The 21,083-nt window shown below is 43.7% G+C and overlaps 1 protein-coding gene across 1 annotated transcript in view; it reads left to right on the top strand.

Moving 5' to 3' along the window:
• SEMA5A (semaphorin 5A) overlaps positions 1–21,083 on the top strand; it is a 320,624-nt gene that overhangs the window by 170,030 nt on the left and 129,511 nt on the right. Inside the window, exons 6-7 of the mRNA XM_045566609.1 lie at positions 8,760–8,858; positions 11,173–11,386. Coding sequence (XP_045422565.1) covers positions 8,760–8,858; positions 11,173–11,386 — 313 coding nt within the window. The remainder of the gene's footprint in view (positions 1–8,759; positions 8,859–11,172; positions 11,387–21,083) is intronic.

Here is a 21,083-nt window from a genome sequence, read left to right as displayed (position 1 = left end):
CTACGTCTCATTCTGTTACTTATTTATTTATTTATTTTTTCTACTTCATTGGAGCTGGGCTTTGCCAATGGTGAATTACACTTTGGGTTACAGAGGAAAGCAGATGCACACAGAGTAGCATCGAGGGCTTGCTGTGTGTGCAAAGTTGGTCTCGGGGCCCAGAGCTTGGGGAAATATATAGCAAACGTAGAGAGCGCTGGCAAAAGATCCTCCCACCACCTGTATTTATAAAAGAGTATTATACATTTTATTTTACCCAGTTTCATTTTTCCTGTTAACTGAACAATTTTGAGAATCAGATACTGCAGCAGGTCTTGGCCAACTTAGTCATTGCGTTTACTAAAACTGAATAAAGAACTTGGAAGAGGAGAGGGAAAAAAATGCAGTCTTGGCCAGGGAAACAGAGACAAAGGAAAGACTAAGAGCAGAAATTGATGAAGGCTATGTCCTGAAAGATATTTAACCTCAGAAAATATCTCTGAAAATAATCATCAGGAATATAAGAAGATTTAAAGGTAGCTCCAGGTTGCAAAGAAACAGAATATGGTGTCTTAGAATACCCCCCAAATAAATAAATTATAAATAATAACATAAAACCTCATACATAGGGGACCTGTACAACCTTCTTAGTGAGTTTGTATTATAGAAATTATGTATAAAACCTTTTCCTCCCTGCAGTGTATGAGCCTCAGTGTGGTGGATGAGTGACTGAGCTCTTGTCCTTCACATAAGACCACGTGCCCTGGGGAGAGGGGTGTGCATAGTCCGCTTTATACAAAGTGGGGGTAGAAAGGACGGTTTGCTGTCCTTCAACTCGCAGGATTCCCTGATGGAAAGCACTGGCCTTTCTTTGCATGGTTCTAAGGCCAACGCTGTGCCTTGCCTTGGGATATGGGGACCTCCCAGGCAGTCCAGGCACTAATGACCTATCCCTCCCTTTTACCTCTCCTCTCTTTTCCTCTCCTATTTCTTCTTTTCTTCACCCCCCCTTCTGGTGCATTGGCTCTTCCCTCACCTCTCCTTTCTTTCTGGGTCTCCTGGGTACACCAGTAAGCATTATTTAGTTTGGGGAAGCCTCGCAACAGAGTTCGTGGACAGACACCTGTTGCAGTGTCTGTCTCTGAAAATGTTTCCTGATAGTGACCGACCTTTGAGGTCCTGCTGCTCCCTCCCTCTCCGGGGGCCCATTGCTATTCCCCCATCAGGCCTTAATGCTCCCCAGCTGCCTCCCTCACTCATCCCTCAGGACTCTGTGTCTCATCCCCAAATTGCGTTGGTTTGAGTCTTGTAGAATCCAGTAGCCACTTGTACTTGCCTGGCCACGCTGCATTTCAGTCATCCAGCCCTGGGCCAGGAGCCGGCTGGGTGGCTCCTTGTTGATCTGCACGCCCTCCCTGACCCTGGGCTGAACCCACCATGGATGTTTGAGGATGCTCTACTGAACGAGTGAGTGAACATGAGAAGCCCGTACCAGGGCAGGGTGCTTAGTTCAGGGGCTCTCACCCTCGCCACTGCTGATGTTGGGACAGATTGTCCTTTGTTGCAGGGGCCTCTCCTGCACCCTGCAGGGTGTGTAGCAGCTTCCTTGGCCTCTGCCCACCCAGGCAGGACAACCCAAAATAACCACAGATGTCTCCAGGCATTGCCAGACATTGACCTCGTGGAGATTCCCTGCTTTAACGTGTAAAATAGCAAATGTATTGGTGACTTTTACACTGTACATTTTGATTTTTGTTCTCTCTAGGAGTGCTTCCATATTTCATCTGGATCACATGTATATGTCTATTTCACAGACTTAAAAAATTAACTGTAAATGCCCTTCCCTTCTCTGCACTTGAGTCTCCTCGTACTTCTGTGTACTAAAGGAAAGCATCAGATCACTTAATGTAGTCAGGGGGTTTTCCTTCTTATAGTCTGCAAGTCCATAATTTTAAAGCAATCTATGTAGTTGCCTGCTGCAGATAGGTTATTACTACTTGGGTTGAAGGATGGCTCTTGCTGTATCAAGACTGGCCCACATTTTGCCTTAAGCTGTGATTATTGGTTGTTTGGTACTTAGAAATTAAGCAAGTGAAAACCAGAGAACAAACAGCAAAAGGCCATCTTTCACGCCTAATAGGTAATATTCCCTTAATTCACAGAAGAGACCAATCGTTACTACACTTAATTGAATTTTCTTGATACACAGAAAATGAGGGAGACAAACATTGTCAAATAAAATCATATCTTTACATTTCACATGCTTTTGGTTTTAATAGATTAATGGCAAATCCTATTAATTATAGATTGACTCAAACTGTATTTGTGGATGGATTTTTTAACACTCATATGGTAAGGCAGATGAAGATGAATGTCAAGAGCCATATACTCAGAGAAGGATGAATCGCCTGTTGTGTTAGGTTGCACTAAGTATATTGATAAATTCACATAGAGTTTTAAGTAACCCCTGCTCCCTTGAAATGGAATTCGGCTTATGCAGCAAAACTGTGCACGTTGAAAGTTTGTATGTGCAAAATGACGTGGAAGCTTTGCAAATGTGTTGGCCTAGGCAGTGCTGCAAGCTGGTCCCGGGTGGTGCAAGCGGAAGGCTTTGTCCTCCTTCACAAGTCACCTTTCCTTTCTTGGCATCCCTTGCCTTCTTAACGTGGTGACTGAATGTGACAATCAGGTGAGGGACCCACGCAGAGCCCTGGGAACATGTACAGAAGGGAGAGAACCCAGGCGGTCCCTAGGGGTAGAAGGAACCAGGTTAAGCAGAGCCTGCTGGAGGACTGGCCCTGACTTAGAATTCAGACAATCCAGATCTCCCTGTTCTGACACTGCCTAGGGACCAAGTCAGATAACATTGTCACAGTCGATTTGACCGATATGTAATGTCTTTTTGGGGGAATGGAATTTAAACTATTTTTGGTGGTCATGAGTTTAGAAGGAGAATTCAACTATTTTATAATTTTGCTTGTGTTGTAGTGTGATGAGAACTTACACAGAATTACAAAGTTTCCCTTCTCCCTGAAATAAAAAGAATAATGTAAAATGGGACATCTCAAAAATGAGAGAAATGCCAGCCATTTGAATTGAACTTTTTTTTTCCCCCTACCCTAAGAAAAGTGGTCTGTGCTGTACCTCATAATGCATTTTACTGCAGAGCAGAAAGCAGGGCTGGAATGTGAGGCGTGGAAGGAGGTGGCTGGGCCTGCAGGGGGATGCTGCCTGCACCCACTTGCTTCCTTGATGGGAACATTCCTTGGCTGGCTGCAGAGCACGGGAGAATAAAGTGGACAAATTTCCTTTTGTTTTGCTGGTATTGCTGTGGCCAGACAGGGACATAATTTTGTGTGTAGGCCATTACAATTTCAATTTAGGGAATCAAGGCCAACAGAAGTTATCCAAATCTTTGATTTAGGATGGGTTCAAAAAGAAGGTAGGTATTGACACCATCAATTCTTTGCAAGGTTTGAGTTCTATTTTATTTATTTCAGCTCACTTTGGAGAGAGTGTCATTGCTTACAATGGCTTAAACATTCCATGTAAAAAGGAGAAATAAAATCTGATTTTGTGGATTCAAATTTATAATAAAATCTGTAGCATTTAGTTCTTTTGGAAATAGCATTATAGAAATCATATTCTAGAATTACATAAATACCTTTTATACAAATGTTATTTTTAAACACAAATAGTCGATTCTCTCACGATCTGACAACGGTTCCTTGTCTGTTTGGGGTTATTATGTCTGAACTGAAGTTCCTCCCACCATGACATTCAGGAACTTTACAAAGGAAACATAGCTGATTATTAAGGGAATGAAAGCGCTGCTTTGTGCTTATATTATAGTTTATAATTGTCAAAAGTTTCTTGTTCATGATCTCATTTCAGGATTTTTGACACCAAGTTCCTAGAACGATTTTGCTAGTTAGTGGGAAAGTTTTGATTAGAATTCAGGGCTTTATGTATTGTTCATCCTGTTGGTCCTATTTCCCAAGCTGTCAAATTGTGCCAGTAAAGAGGGAAACGTCTAGTGATTAAGAGGAAAAACAGGACACCGTTCTGCCTTGGTATTTTTACCCAAAGTGCCAATATTTTGAAAGCTGTGAGTTCATCAATGAATACAATGCACTACAGCACTGCCTTTATCATATATAATTGCTTTAAAAATCAAGGATACTTTAGATTAAATAATAACAAGCTGTGCAGATTATGCATACCAAATTTTGGTCTTTTCAATTGAGATGCCCAAACAAGTTTCCCATGAAGTCAGCTCAGTTGAAAATAGTCATAGTATGCAAATATATACAGTATAGTATATTTTAACATATTAATACACCATACATTACATAGCATGTAATATATATTTAATACATGTGTGTTTATATATTTCATCCATAATAGGTATTACATATGTAATACGTATATATACAATTATATATGTATATATTTTAGACACGCACGCCTGATTGGATGGTATGGTTTTTCCACAGTCACCTGCTAATCATGACTTTGGTTGGTGCACATTACATTCAACTCTTAAATGCTTTCTTTACAGAAATTGCACCTCTTCCGCCCTTTGGATAATCCTGAAGCTAATACATTATTAAGAGAAGATGCGACACTTTCACTGGGAGGGCTGTGATTAACATAAAGGCCCTCAGGCTTCCAAGCCTCATTTCTTGTCCCCAAAATTGATGGGTTGGGCGATGGGCTGGGTGTTGTTAAGAAGCCCCTGAGGGGTCCGCTCTGTCTGCAGGTCATCTTTCTACCCAGTCATATGGTCTTTCTTCAGGCAGAACATACCAGTTTGAAAAAGAAATGATGAAATGCTATAGGGTAACACAAATTAATTTACTAAGAAAACAGCCCTAAAACAAGTACTTTCTCTAGTGGGGCTGGGGCCCTGTGTCCTTGAGACCCAATGGGCATGGGCTGGTCTCCATCTGAAAGCCCTTTCTGTGAGTCAGCAACATGCACCTCAGCTATCAATTCAAACAGGAATCGCCTGGAAGTCAAGGGCAGGTTGATCTGCCTGTGGGTCGCAGGCCCACGTGGGTCATTTTAACATCCAAGTGCCGTTATCCAAATGCAGACGGATGGCTCCGTTATCAACCAGGCAGGCCACACGGCAAGCTGCTAGCGGCCTTGGGGATGTCTCTATGACTTCTTGGAGAATCAGAGCCCATTAAATCCTCTTGACCCATTTTCAAGGCACAGAAATGGGATAAAAGAAAAAATTCTTAAATCAGAAAAGGAAAATCATAGACATTTAAGTATGCTGATTTATAAGAAAAACCTCCAAAAGAATCTCCTAAGGGGACTTTTACATTATGCCCATATTTTAAAATAGATGATTCCAAAGTACTTCAAGCAAGTTCAGGAAACTCACGAAAAGGCCGTGTTTGCAGCAGGGATTGACGGAGCATTGGCCAGGAGATCTTCTGTGGGAGAATCTAAGTCTTAGAATCACCATCAGGAGGAAAATAATTATTACACAGCCTGGGACTCCAGGCCGTTTTTCCTTTCCTTCTTAATTCTGACTCTCTGATCCCTAAATTTATCTTCTGCTTAAAATCTGAGTACCTCCACTTTCTTCCTTTTCTATGTTTTTACATTCTGTTTTGTTTGAACTTGCCTCAATCTCTCTTTATAAAAAAGTTATTATTTTAAATGAATTTATTTGTGTAAAATTCACATCTAAGATACGCATTCTAGGATCAGTTAAAGCAGGCTGTGAATTAAACATGTTGAAGCTTTTAAGGGAGTGAGACCAGGAAGGATGAAAGATGTGCTGCTTGTGGAGCCCAGCGAAGGGGCACGCGCTGGCCCAGCCTCAGTGGCGGTCACTCAGGCTCCTCCCCGACCCAGCGCCAGCAGGCCTTGCCATGACTGGGCTCAACCAGAACATTCCCTTCCCCAGGCGTCTGTTATCCTGCGTTCCTCCAGCTTCACAGGGCTGGGTCCCTCCTCCATCATTTTATGAAAATTTTTCATAGGCCTCCTTGTCCAATCATTCTGATTCCTGACGTTCAGGACATGGTCTTTTATTTTCTACAGTCATTGAAATAATTCTGTGCCCTCCTCATTCACTTTTTTCTTTTTTTCTTTTTTTCTTTTTTTTAAACTACATTTTCCCTGCCCCTCTCCAGCGCAGGTCTGCATCCCAACTATCACATTCCGCATGTGTGTGCACCTGACTTTCTGCTTTTCATCGGGCTTGTGATTGGCCTTCAGGAATGCTAACCACCTACAGTCTCATTGCCCTTTGTTCTTCTTTTGGGAAATTAAGGCAAACACCACACTGGCTATCCTGGTTGTTTCCCTTTCCATAACTGACCAGAGGCACTTGCTTTCCCCTTGCCAGGGCCGTGCAACTCTGCTGGGAGATCTTGCCTTTTCAATCCGGGTGATTCTCTTGCAATAACTCACCCTTGCCCATGTTGTTTGTCACCCTGTGAATGCCTCTGCACATTGAGACCTTGTGGCAGGCTCTTGTATTTTTGTTGTTATTTTTGTTTTGTTTTGTTTTAAAAAGCCTTCTACCTCTTTCCTTGCTTTTGAAAGAGTTCTAAAGGCAGCAGCACAAAACAAGCGATATCCCCACCACCCCCTCCACCATGTATAATTTCCCATCCAGGTCTCTATTACAGTGCCATTGTCATGTCTGTCTTATCATTGAGCCCTCTGCCCCACTCAGCCCTGTGCTCTGGAAGTGTCTTTGTGGCTGTCCCTCTGGCGGGCGCGGGTCTCCTGCCCCCTCCTTGCTCTGCCCCTGTCTTTGGACCCCTGTGCGCCTCTGCTCTCTGGGGTGGCAGTAATGGCTGTGCCCTCCTCTGGGTTCTGGGTCTAAAAAGGGTCAACTCTGGGGTCCTCTGAAGTCTTTTGTTTTATTCCTTCCCTTTCCAACTCTCCTGTCTTTCGTCCAGTTATAAAAAAAAAGAGAACAAAACCAAACCAGCCTCCCATTGAAGGGACGTTTCTCAGTTACCCAATTTGCTGTCTACTGTTTGTGTTCCCTTCTTAATTCTTTTCATGGTTAATGTAGATCTTCCTTTTTAATTTTTTTCTCAGCATAGCAGCCAATAACATGTTGCTGTTACTACTAGAGATAGTGTGAGGAGACTCACCTACCCTTGGTATTTCACTTTGCCTTTGGAAAGCGAATTCAAATGTCTTAGCATTTTCATTGTTCCTGCCAGGCCGTGGGGTAGACTGGGTTATGGCAAGGCAACGTTTTCACATAGAGTGGGGTCTGTTTGGTTGGGGAGAGGATTGCTGTATCCTTCAATCCAGATTGTCCTGATTCCAGCCACTAAGTGAATCATGTGGCATCTTCTGTGTCCAGCTGGTTGGTTGGTCACCACGGCCTGTCCTTTGCTAGATGCTGGCCTTTCACACCTACCATCTGTCCAGGCACAGAACGACAAGAGCCTGAATTATGGAAGTGGCTCCCTCCCTGCCTCCCTCACACTATGGCCTCCCCATCTCCAGCTTGTCCTGCACACTGACTCCTGAGTGGCCCTTCAGTAACAAACATGAGATCAAGTTGAAACTTCATGCAGTAAAAACATTGAACGGGTCCTTTTATGTTCAGAGTAAAATGGAAACTCACTAGCCTGGCACACCTGGCCAGTGTATGGGCTACCTCTTCTGTACACGATGATAGCACCATGCTTTCTGTAGCCACGATGCCTTGGTACAGTCTGTTCCTCTTGCCTCAATGTCTTTTACCTCTTTTTCTCAGTAAAGTCCGCAGGTGTCCTATAATTGCCTCCTCCAGGAAGCCTCACTAAATCTTACCCTTCCTTTAAAACTTAGCTTATGTGTCACCTCCTCCAGGAAGCCTTCTTATACCATTCCCTCCCCTATTCCTTTGTAGCTAGGTATTATGCCTCTTTTCTCTGTGTCCTCTTTATAGCGTGTGGACAGCTCCAGGTCATTGTTATTTACCTGTATTTTAATTTTCTGCCAAGGGCTCGGTTTGTGACTTCTAGCACAGTGTCTACCAATGTGTAGGTACTCAGTATGCTTATTGAGTGAATGAAGAGCTTTCTAGCTCACTTGCCCATCACTACTATGGCCACACCCCAGATTTTCTATGTATGCTTTGCAACCACAAAAAATACTCAACTCTAGGTAATCCTTAAGCATGAGGTTTGGTGCTAAATGTTCCAGACATCCTTTCCTTATTAGTTATATTTTTACCTGTCGAATGAATTAAAAGTGTTTATAGATACTTGCCATGTATTTAATGCAGTTCAAGCCCATAAAGTAAAACTTGTTCCAGTTTGTGTGCAGAATTCCACATATGACCTTGGATTGGAGAAGCATTTGCACCATTTTTTTCAAAGTCCTGGGGAAGTTTTCCGAGGCACTGTTTCATGAGCAACATCTAATAGGTTCTTTTTATTTATTTTCCTAATACATGTTTAAGGCAATTTAGAGTTTGTGCTATTATCAGATACAATTCAAAATGAAGCCATAATTGTCAAAAGAAGACACATGCTTGGAGAATTTAATTAAACATATATTTATCTGCATATGTATTCTCTATTGAGCAAGGTACAGATACAGAATGCCAATTGATTTAATAAAAGTCAAATTATTTAATAGCCTTGTTGTTATTTTTAGCCAATATCTGAAAGGGTTTTTTGTTTTGTTTTTAGAGGTTAACATTTTATTAGGCAGATAAAATGGATTCATACTCATCATTCCTCCTACGCTCAGGCCTTGTTGACATGTTTCTTGTGTTTTGTTTTGTTTTGTTTTGTTAGGAGGAATGTCAGAATTACATCCGGGTGCTTCTGGTGGGTGGCGACCGGTTATTCACCTGTGGGACCAATGCTTTCACACCTGTCTGCACCAACCGCTCGGTAAGGCTTCATTTTGAGCTTCAACAGAACTTAATATCAGGAGAAGCCAAATATTGTGCCAAAATCCTAGTTTTAAGTGTATTTCTGTACACCAAGGTGTTGCTCTTTAATTCAAAAGCAGTTTCTGTCAAATTGAATACATATTTGATTTTATTTCTAATCATGACTATCAATTATACAAAGAACCAGAAATAATTATAGCTTGAATAATTAATTTTAAATGTGTCTCTAAACCATTTCAACCAGCATTTTCCCCGCTAGTGACTGTAAACATCAATCAAAAACATATTATTTTTCCTTATTTTGCTTTATGATAGAGATACTGCTAAGTATTAAAATGGTCTAAAATCACAATCCAAAGGAAGAAAATGTAACCTACAAATTGGATAAGAAGTAGGTCAGAAAAGTAAAACAAATACACAAAAAAATGTAACCCTAAGAAAATTCAAGTTGTAACTGACCCTCTTTCTCTTCTTTAAGCTGGTATCACTGACAAAGGAATTTTCAGCACGCACATCCTATAGCAGTAGCATAGCAGGGTCGTCACACCACACCTGGAATCTTCCTAATTCAGAATACTAATCTATCTAATCCCCCTCTGGCAATATGATGGGGAAAGATCCTTATGTCAGTTTCCTAGCTGCTCAACTTCTCTCAAAACCTTAATTTATCATCTGTGTTTATTGTTTGTTGTTTCAAATTAACATTCAGTTATTGTAAGTGAAGGGAGGAGGAAGACGACAAGAGAAGAGGTGCGATGCTTACAGAGATCTCCCTGGGCTCCGTGCTCACCCCCCACACCCCTGCACTCACCATCCCTGCTGTCATTCAGTCCTCAACACCCACCCAGGGGGTAGTTATTCTCTGGGGCCCCTTTTGTAAGAGAAGAACCTGAAACATAAAGTGTGTTCACAAATGACCATGAGATCTGTGGAGGAAGGGAAAGGAGAAACTTTCTTTTCAGAGAGACAGTCTGCAGGTAGGGCAACTCAGCCTCTGGGGAAACTGAAAGCACGTGCTTGGAAGCGGGGACAGAGAGTTGGCATTTATGTCCTTTAGGGTCCTTCTTACATGTATATTTGGCAGGTGTGGGGGAAATCTATGAATATTTAGGAGGGAAATCAAGCATATGCACAGTGGGCAACACATATGTAACATACATTCTATGTTCACTTTAGGGTGGAGTTTTAACATGAAAATGAGGTCGAATTTGGCTCTTTTCATCCAAAGATAAACCGTAGGGCATAAAGACCTTATGTGTGCCATCTTGGAGAGCCGGTGAAACTGGCTTCTGAGTGTGGCTGTTATAAGGAGAATGTTTGCAAGGTGAGGTCCTGCCTGGCTGGCCGGACCACGGTGGGGCAGGGATAATCTGGTGGGCTGGGCCGTCCACTGGGGTCAGTTGGGAAACTCCCAGTTGTAGCTGTTTTGACAATTCTTTAAGGGCTAGTTCTTCTCAGTTACAGAAAAGGAGACCTATGGCAGTCAGTAGTACAGGGTTCCTGAGTGACCCCTCTCCCTGCGTGGCCACTGGATTCTGTTCCGGTGTGACTCAGCCACATGGCATTGATTTCATCTGTCAGCTGGGGGCAAATTGTATCACGAGTTTAGGGAACTTATCCAGGCTACACATCCGTTAGCAGAGTCAGCCGTGTGCCTGTGTCTGCCCCCGACCCTTCTGCTCTAACACCTCTCAGCTACGAGCAAAGAACCAAGTCAAGCAAAGATCCCCCGGCACCCAGAGCTTTTCTCGTTCAATGAGTGGTTGGGAATCCAGCATTAGGAAGCTGAACTCGTAGAAATGACTCCAAGACACCGGGGTGTCTCTCTGGAAATGGGAACTGCTGGTACTACAGAGCCACACACCCTCACCTGTGAGCACATTGTTGGGGGCTCTTCATAATATTTCGATACACTATTATTGATAAAATTGTACATAATTTATTATTGTGATTTCTAGTTCTGTAAATCTTAAAGTTGGTTTCTGTATTAAGATAGGAAAACATGCAACACGTGTGCATTATAAATCAAAGGCATATACACAATAATCTTGTTTTCATACTTTGTGAGTGTTCAGTGGTATGAGGCTCAGTAACTCTAAAGGCTGGGAAGGACAGACTGATCGATGGATTCTCCAACCATGACCACAGCGGGCTGTTTCATCAGTCAGCATGTAACCATTGGTCACGTCTAATCACACACCCCGGAGAGCTTAGGGCACATGCTTCTCTGCGATCGAGGTGGATGTAATCCATTAGCATTATCAAAGGGGCATTCTCAGGGGATACCTGGTTTCTCTCGTCTTTGCCCACAGCTGAGCAACCTGACCGAGATCCACGATCAGATCAGTGGCATGGCCCGCTGTCCCTACAGCCCCCAGCACAACTCCACAGCCCTCCTCACGGCAGGAGGGGAGCTCTACGCCGCCACCGCCATGGATTTCCCAGGACGCGACCCCGCCATTTATCGGAGTCTGGGCATCCTGCCCCCTCTCCGCACAGCACAGTACAACTCCAAGTGGCTCAACGGTAAGCCTTGCAATCACTCCCCATCTGCTTCGCATTGGTTGGTGATGACTAGTTATTTGGTGCTCAAAAGCAAACTTTTACACTTTCCAAATAAAAACAGATTCTTCATTTTCTAAAGAAATCAAAATGTAACTTGTTTAGGACTAATGACAAGAAGGACATCATGTGGCTCTTTAGTGCTAGGAAGAGAAATGGTATTACAAACACTCTAGACCTGGTAACAGAGCTAATCTCTGTATGACATTCATCAAAGGTAAGCTTTTTTCTCCATTATTGTTTGAAGTCTAGAAAATTTGACGTCTTGTCATAGACTCATGTACATTCCTTCTAAGTTCCTTATATATCTAGAAAAGGAAATTATTAATACATAATGAAATTTTCAGACACCATATGAAAGAATCTGTCTATAAGTAACTCCAAATAACTTGACAATTAGTAATAAAAATGTATAACTCATGTACCTATAAGTCAGTGGTAGGTGTCTTCAGAATTTACTAATTCAGTGGCTCAAGAGTTACTAAGGACCCTCATCTTGTCACTGCTGTCTCTGCCATCCATAGTCTGCCAGGTGGCCCCAGGCCAGCTCTGCTATGGATGCCAAACTGCTGCTGTAGTTTCAGGTACTGCATCCACATGTGGCAGTATGCACTGGGAGAAGTGCCGTGTTCCTGTGTCCCCTTTTTTTTTTTTTGAAAAAAAAAAGAGACCAAAAACCCTCAGAAATTTTCCTTTAATTCTGGGCCAGAATCTGGTCACCTACTCACTAAGCAATCAGAAAATGGTGCCAATCACCTGTATTGAGGTTGGCTCGATGCACACACACACGCACACACACACAAAGGAAATGCATATGCACTGTGTGTAATCCGTTGACTGAAGCATTTATTTGATAGTTTGCACAAAGATGCATTCTTAAGATTGCCATTATTATATTTATCATTCTGATATCCCACGTTCTATAATGACTTAGGGACTTTTTGCCCAGTGCAAGCTAATTATGTAGACCAGAGTTTCTCAGTCTCAGCACTATTGGCGTTTAGACCAGATCATTCTGTGTGGTGGTAGTGGGGGTTATTGTACCTGGCACTGTGGAACATTTAGCTTCATCCTTGCCCTCTACCCACGATATGCTGGTAGCATACCCCCTCTGCCTACTTGTAAAAATTTTTCAATATCCCCTGGAGGAAAAATTGCCCTTAGTTGAGACCCACTGGTTTAGACTCATCATTTATGCATGTGTATGTGTTCGTGTATGTATGATATAGGCAATCTAACCACCACAGTTCACCTTTAAAAGATTCCCTTGTAGAAAAGACAATGTCCTCACCATTAACTTTCTCCAGTAAATTGAATGACTCTATTGCTTCCAAAGGGCAACATGAATTGTTTTCCCCAACTGAAGCACTAACTAGATTTCTCCCATTAACATCATTTCTGTTGAACTGGCCTTAGCTGTGCCAATCGACTTTACGGGCAGTCCCCTTTTTGCCTTGAAACTTTCATCTGTGTAGCTTACAGTTGTTGTTGCTATTTATTTGTTGATTTTTACTGCCTAAGGAAAGTTTACAGTTAAAAATTAGAGTTTGCAGAAAAAAGTAAAAAGTAATCAGGAAGCACAGTCTTCTTTTCCAGGAGTGACACCGTAAGAACACCCTGCAGAAACAATGCAGGGCGTAGCGTGAGTTACAAACACTGGCTGCTTCTTACCTGCGACTCAGAGGCCACTGCCAGGTCAGGTGGTCAGTCTGTTCACCACCTGCAGGGATCCTTTCCTTCTGGGGGTTAGGTGATGTCACATGGACAGAGGAAGAGCTAACCCAGTGCTTGCCACAGCCACGGTAGGCGTAGCATTGTTGCTTGTGGTACAAAGAAATGAATGCTTCAGATTCCTAAAATGTGCTTCTGTTAATTTATAATGTCTGATAACTGCAGAAATTGAAAATAATCGAAGGTAAATATGGTGGCTCTACCCTCAGCCCATTGTGTCAGCATATTCTGCATGACACTGACTAGCCAGCATTTCCCAGGAGGGCAGCACCTACCGACCCAGCTCCCCCCACCCTCCCTGTCCTACCCTGAGAGGACCTTCACACCCAGGCAGAGAGCAGATAGCCCTGCCTGGAGGCTCTGAGTTCTTGCACGTGAAGTGTTACCTTGCTTCTCTCTCCTGTGTTTTGTCGGGATACTTTCTTCTGCTGAAGAACCCTGAGATATTGTTTACACTCTTGGCTGGCCCTGGTTTTCTTCTCAGATTGATCCTCCATCCAGGATGGATTCTGGCCTCTGACGGGGCCACCACTCAGCTCTGCTTCCATCCCCTGCAGAGCCTGGACACTGGAATGTTTACTCTCATTGCCTAACTGTAACACGCACTTGGCAGCTCATGTGCTCTTTGCCAAAAGCCCTGTCTCAGATCTGCCAGCTTTAGTTCTTCTCCCTTCCTGCTCACGTTGGCCCTGGCACATCCAGCCCCAGGGGAATCCACCCTTGGTTTCCACATCTCCAACACACAAGAGTGCTGGAGACAGTCACCCTGCGTGGGAAAGGTGTAGCCCGAGGTGCAGCCTCCATCCTCAGTGAACACCCCTAGGCAGCTCTGGAATTGTCTGAGCCCCCATCCCAGTCTCCACCAACAACTCCTCCATCCAAGTCCTCTCCAGCCTTCCCAGTGTGTTTGTGGCACTCCCTACTTGGTAGAGACATGGTAGCCCCAGAGGGCTCCTCCCACTCACCCCTCAAACTTATTCTTTCCCGTCCCTCTTGGTCTGATTATTTCCACTGTGTTCTGGAGAAATTTTCTTTTCTTTTATTTTTTTGCTCGAATTTCTTGCCTTATCCATTTTCCCTTCTTTTTGTTACAGTGTTAATTTATTTTCTTCTCTAATGGTGACACCATTATTTTAGAAAAACCACTCTGATCTCTTCCCTCTACAATATGACAAAAACCAACAAAGACACCCAAATGAGCAACTAGCAAATGCCCTTAGTTCTGCCATGTCTAAGAGTGCTCCTATTTCCTGTTGTGATTTTAGGGACCCATTAAATGATGCTCTCAAAATCTTCTAAGTTTTCAACCAACTGAGTCAACACATCAGATCCTGGAGTTGAGTCTGTTCTGCACAGAGCTTTGTGGGGAACAGGACGAAGGCTGCAGAGGGGGTTGCTCTTCCTGCTTCTGGGGCAGTGTAATCGAAAGTCTCTCCCGGCAGAGGCAGGAGGCGAGGGGAATACGCCCCCTCCGTCAGTCACCTTCTGTTCCTGGCCAACCCTGCTGAGCTGAGCGACAGCAGTCTCAACTCACAGCCTTCAGGCCCTTCCCGTCTTCCCCACCCTCCACGCCCACCACACTGCTCTGCAGCTACTCTCCCGAGTACCACAACGTCTACTTGTAGCCTTTGAGGACTGACTTCCAGCCATCCCCTCCCCTGTCTTCTTAGAAGGATCAACAGCATTGTTGCCTCGAAGCTTCTTAGAAAGTTTACGCTGCAGACTTAGCTGGTTCATGCTTCCTCGTAAGCATCTCCTAAATCCTCCACTCCTTGCCCAAAGCTGGTCTTTGAGCCTCGGTGATTCCTGGGGATTCTGTCCTCAATCCCATGCTCCTCCTGTCTCTGCACGCTCTTCTAGACTTCTCAACTATTCCAAAGTTTTAACTACCTCGCCCCACACCATGCCCCACCCACTGAGGACTAACTGCAGATTCAGTCTCAGCTCCATCTGCCACGGTCACTTCCAGCTGGATGCTACCTAGAGCACTTCTGGCTCCCCAAGACCCAAGTCCTCTCTGGCTCTGGCTTCTCACCCAGGCTGTCCCTCCGCCTGGACACTCTTCCCCAAACCCCCAGGGAGCCCCAGCTCCAGTGTCTCCTCTTCGGAGGAGCCTTCTTGGGTCGTCCTGTCCAAGGAGCTTCCCCGGGCCCTCTATCTCATCACCCTGCAACTTCCTTCCTGGCAGAATCACAATTTGTCATCAGTTTATCAATATTTATTCTCTCTGGAAAGCCAGTTCCACATCTGATCACACAGGTCTTGTTCATTCCTGGGTGGTCACCGTGCCTGGCCGATGTCAACAAATGTGTAACAAGCGAATGCACAAACACGGCTGAGGGTGGGTGGGCGGATGGTCTCCTGTCTGCTCCAGGTGACTCCCTCGTGTATGAGCAGACTGATTTTTCAAAAATCCGAATCTCATCATGCTCTTCATCAAATCTTTGCAGAGCCTCCCACTGTGTGCAAAGTGGGTGACAAGCACAGAGCCAGGTGGCAAGTGTGAGTGAGAGAAACATGATGCATGCGTGCTTGCCGGGGTTGGGTGCAGACTATGACAAGAGCAGCCAGGCCATCATGTTTTTGGGAAGAAGTCAGAAATTTGGATTTTCTTCTGAAATCTCTGGGTTTTTTTTTTTTTTAATGCTGACAACTAACTATTTTTAATGCCTGTGTGAATCAGCACAGAAGGGGCAAAACATCTCATTTCTAGAGGCAGAATCAGCCAGGGCTGCCAGTTTTCAGTCTCATCAGCCCAATCGGTTGCTTGGGGATCTGGCCCTGCCTTCCATCCTCGAGGCTCTTCTCCCACTTCTGTGACCCTGCCTAGGACCCCCCGCCCCGGCCCACTGCCCCTGCACTTTGTTCTCTGGCCAACATCTTCACATTCTTCAGGAGTCCAGTTTCCATGAAGAGCCCTCTTAGCTCTCCACATCCCTCCTCCCTGAGGGTGCACCTTGACTATGGACTTCTGAGCCTCCAGAACTGTGAGGAATAAATGCTTGTGTTTATAAGCCAGCCAATTTATGATATTTTTGTTATATCAGCCAGAATAGACTAAGACAATGGGTGAACGGTTTACTTATTTCCCCCACTGGTTCACGAATTGCTTGAGGGCAGGGATGCCGTGGGAGCCACCTTTGTGTGCTCAGCATCTCATCTGGTGCCTGAAACACAGTGGAGGCTCCCTCAGTATTTGTGGAAGGAGGAGGAGACAGGCACACTTCATAAACGATGTTGTTAAACAAGGGAAAATGTGCTCCTAGGTGTAACCCAGAACTGACAAAGAAACAGCCACACAAAACAGATTTGTAAGTTTGAAACTGAATCAGTTCTAGAAGTCTGTACAATCTTCCTTTTGAACCCCCATCTCATTCTGCTCCCATTTCTAGCCATTGTTTATCAGTCAGTTATCAGAGGCGGTGCAATGATTGGTAAGGTCCCGGAGGAATCTGGAACATTAAGTCATGTGTTTGGTAATGAATATGTTTCAAATTCAGATTTTTCCTGTGCCAAAATCACTCTTAAAACAAATTTATGTGTTTAGAGAAATACCTTAACAGCCTTAATGCATTAAAATATTAATTGTTAATAACCATATTAAATGATTACTGTAAGGCAGTGTAATAAATGTTTAATGGTCGATGCTTAAAATAGAGAAGTAATAAAACTTGCCTTCAAGAAGCTGGCAGTCAAATTGGGAAAACAATAAACTCATGAAAGGAAGAAAATTATACTTTCAAATTAATATTGTGCAAATTGAGTTTGTGAGTTTTAAGGGAACTATGTGCTTGTACAGAGAGGAAAAACTTCAGTAGGAACTTGGAAAAACTAACTCCTAAATGAGGCTTAACAACTCAGCTTGGACATCTATGGGGATATAATCTTATTAACACTCGGGGACCTGCATGTTTTCCTTCTCTGGAGGGAACATTTGCCCATCCCATTGGGTTCTCCCAGTGAACTCCATGGAGTCTTCCATTCTCTGAGATTCCAGCCATGACCTCATGTGGAGACAAATTCATTTGAAATCCACAAGTGTTCTCATTTTATCATTGTTAGTGAGCTATTATAATTCTAGTTAAGAAAACTCTTTTGGTAACAATCTTAAATTCTACTGGTTTAAAATACATTGGTGGTGTTACCCAAGCATTAAGTAGACTCTTGAGGTCTTTAAAACGCAATGATTAACCTTCTAATGATTAAAGATAATTTACTTGGAGGAAGAAAATCTCCTCTGTGCTTATGTCAAGGAGAAATTATTTCTGCTTGTCCTGAATAGAGGTGCTTTGTGGAGCTCAGCGCTTCTCCCTAGGAGCAGCTGCTGACTCCCAGCAGCCCGGGCACAGCCAGGCTGGGGTGATGTTGTTGGGCTGTGTTCTGGGACAGCGAGAGCCTCCTTGGCAGGGTCCAAACAGAGAAGTGCCCAGAGGTGTGACTTGTCTGTGCAAGGTGCCTCCTAGACTGGCAACATTGGCTGTAGCTGGAAATTCGTAAGTGGAAGTAGAGGTCAGAGGACAAGCAAAATAGAGACATGTGGGGACTGAGAGTGAAATACATTTGAGTAGCAAAACTAAAGTGTTTAGCAATGAAAAGAAGCTCTGTAAAACCAGAACAAAATCAAGATTGCACAGTCAGCAGCCTAGCTTTGTGTTTTACAAAATAAGCACTTGGAGAGAGGCTTAAAAAGGTGTGTCTTTGTAAACAGTGGGTGCTCTTCTGTATTACAAGTGCAAGGCTGGGGCCTGATATCTGACTCATTAAAGTTTAAACTTGCCAGGGTGATGGGATGCGGATTGGAAGAATGTCCAGTAAAGTTGTGTGCCATGTGGCACAGCACAATGAGATGTCCTTTGCTAATTTTCAGGCCAGATCAAACCTATGAGAAGGCATTGGGCAGACTGCCCGTGCCATGTGGAATGGACATATTTTCAAAATTGTGTTGCAGACCTATTCTTATTATCTTCATTGGTCAGAATTATTTTAAACAGACCACCTCCATGTATGTCGTCTGCCTGTCCATGCACCTATGGGAGTCTCTGTCACCTCTAGCTATGACACTAGGTGCAGGGAGGAGTCATAATGGCTGTTTATAACACACCAGGGAGATGGGTGATTCCACAGAAGAGTACTCTGGGGCTCAGGTGGACTCACCATCTGAACAAGGGCTGCACCTGAGGTGTACCTGAACTAGAGTTTGCAAACAGATCCTACGCCAGGGTTTGTATCTACCCTCCTTCATGGGTTCCTAGTCTCTCCTTTGTCGAGTCAACATTTTAGGAAACACCAACATCATAACCGGCCTCCATCTCTCTCCTAATGTCCTAATTTATGCACTAGCTGCTATGGAAGAGGGATATTGGGACTAAGGGAATAGTTGAGAGTCTTTTCTTGATTGTAAAAGTCTCACATAAAAGATGCCATACACTGGGATTATGAATCCCAAAGCTGAGGAGCCTGTGGGGTAATTTAATGCAGCCCTTATGGGTGCGAATGTGGGGTCAGTGACACAGAGAATGAATTCCTATGGTGCTCTTTGAGAATGTGTCATGTTCTGTCCTGGTCCTTGAGCCGCGAGAGCCTGAAAATTGGGGATCCCCAGAATCCCTTCCAGTCTTGTGCTGAAGCTTCTAGACTTGCCAATAAGCCTTTTTTAACCTTTGGATTGTAATTTGCACATTTAAAAAGAGAATAGATGAATGAGCTCTTCCCCTACTGAGATATTATGCGGATAAAGGCACAAACCGTATACACCGAGTTACGGGGAGATGTGCTTAAGAGAGAAATCCACACGAAGAAGGTATGCCTCACTATGGAGAATACAGCATGTCATGTAGACCTTCACTAGGACAGATACAAACAATTGGGAAAATGCTTCAATAGTCATTGTCTAGAGATCCCCAGAGCAGTTTCCTAGTGACAGTCTTGGATCCCTCCTGATGTCTGGCCCGATTACTAATATCACTTCCTTTCACTCTCAAAAGTGTCCCAGTTTGGATCATAAATCATATTGTTGTCTTGTTTATGAGACACCCAGCTCTGCATGTTTCAGTACATGAGCCCCTGTTTTATTCTATTAGATCTCTGGCTTTCCCCCGGGCAGGGGCCTTGCACATGTGTTCCCTCATTCCATGTATTGAGGGGTCGGATTTCTGCATTTCTGTGTTCTTTCTGCCCTGTCACAGGTCAACTCAGGAAACAAAGCTGGAGGGGAGGAAAAGCATACTGGGAGGAAATTTGATTAAAAACCAAATGATGTTATAGCTCAGTATCTTCTTTTAGTTAAACCTTACGTGATTTTCTTTTAGTCTTTTAAAATATTTTATAGGCATTAAAATATTTCTCAGATCTTTGAATTCAATTTAGTTTTCCTATTAAAAAACTTGCAAGTTTTGATTTATGATTTTGCAGATTAAATGATTCATTCTTCAAAGAAGTGAGTCTATACATTTAAAATATTATCAGAAAAAAAAGAACACGGCCAATAGACATTACCTGCTTTAAAAAGTTCAAGAATATTCATGAAATTATTTATAACCGATTGAGCCTGGGAATGTGTGATTTGGCAGAAAAGGAGGAGGCTTTGTGCTTAGAATGGGATAAAAGAGCAAATTAGACACCAAAGTCTTTGTCACTTGGAGCTAGAACATTCACACGAATGTCCAGTTGACAAAGCTCCTATAGAGGCAAAGAGATGGGGAGTCCTAGGGGCGAGTTTTGGGCTTGTAGAGCACATGCCAACATGGAGGTGGTGACCCTCATACAGGGAGAAGCCAGCACATGCCCCCATGGCACAAGTTGTTCCTATCTGAGTCAACAATCCACGTAAATAATGCATTTTCAACAGGTCACATTCCCCTCAAGGACGGAACCAAATGTTCTGGAACTGCGTTTCCAGTCCCACTGCTAGGGTCTTAGCAGCAGCTTTCTTCCCATCAGGGGCTCAGTGAGTAGCGCACCTATGGATGGCAGGCTCAGATTCTCAGATTGCTGTGTAAATGTCACCCAGGGTGTGCTTGGCCCCATCTCCCCCTGCTGACTCCTCCACTCTACACCCAGGAATCTGAATCATAAGGTTCTGTTTGAAGCTCTTTGGTGTCTCTCCAATGGCAGTTGAAATCCAAATTCCTTGCCTGGGGCTCCTGGACTGACCCAGCTGCCTCTTGTGCTGTCCATCCGACACTGGCTTCATTCCATCCCCATCCATCTCAGGGTCCCCTCTCAGGCTGTTCCTTCCCCCAGGTGTTCTCTTCCCTTGCCTGTGGCTTGGTGGCCACCTCCCACCTCCATGCCCGCCCCTCTGGAGGTGGTCAGTAAATGTCTGATGCTAGAGCAGTGTTCTAGCTGGCTTCCAAGGCTCTGTCTGTAGCATGGTCCCAGCCACCATGTTTGGTCCCAGACCCACCGAAAGGAGCGCAGATCCTAATTTGATATACAAAATGCATAATTAATGAGTTAGCTTGTTAATTACATACTGGTGATCTGTTTACCAACATGTGTGTTTATATTAATTTGTATAGTGAGAGAATTATTTTAAACAAAGAGTGGTCTATATTGGGATGATTACCAGCCAAGTGCAAGGCACTGGATATCCATTGCCTTTGATTCTCACAATGATTCTGTATGTTGGGTATTGTTGTTGCCATTCTAACATGGGGGAGACAGAAAATGTGCTAGTAAATAACTTGACTCAGTTCATACAGCCAGCAGGTGGAAGTATTGAGCCATATATACATATATCTCATCACTGTATGTATGTGGTATGCACACACATAGACACAGACATGTTTATCTGTAATCTATCATCTGTATCTTTTGTCTATCTTTCTACCTTTTAGTAGAAATCTCAGGAAAAGAACTTTAGTCCACCAATAGCTTTTAATCTATATTTAATTTAATTTAACTTAATTAAATTTTAGTTGAATGATCT

Source organism: Lemur catta, chromosome 12, assembly GCF_020740605.2.
Source record: "Lemur catta isolate mLemCat1 chromosome 12, mLemCat1.pri, whole genome shotgun sequence".
In the NCBI taxonomy this organism is placed as follows: Eukaryota; Metazoa; Chordata; class Mammalia; order Primates; family Lemuridae; genus Lemur; species Lemur catta.
Note: the sequence above shows the minus strand (reverse complement) of the source record. Positions and strands in the feature narration are given on the sequence as shown.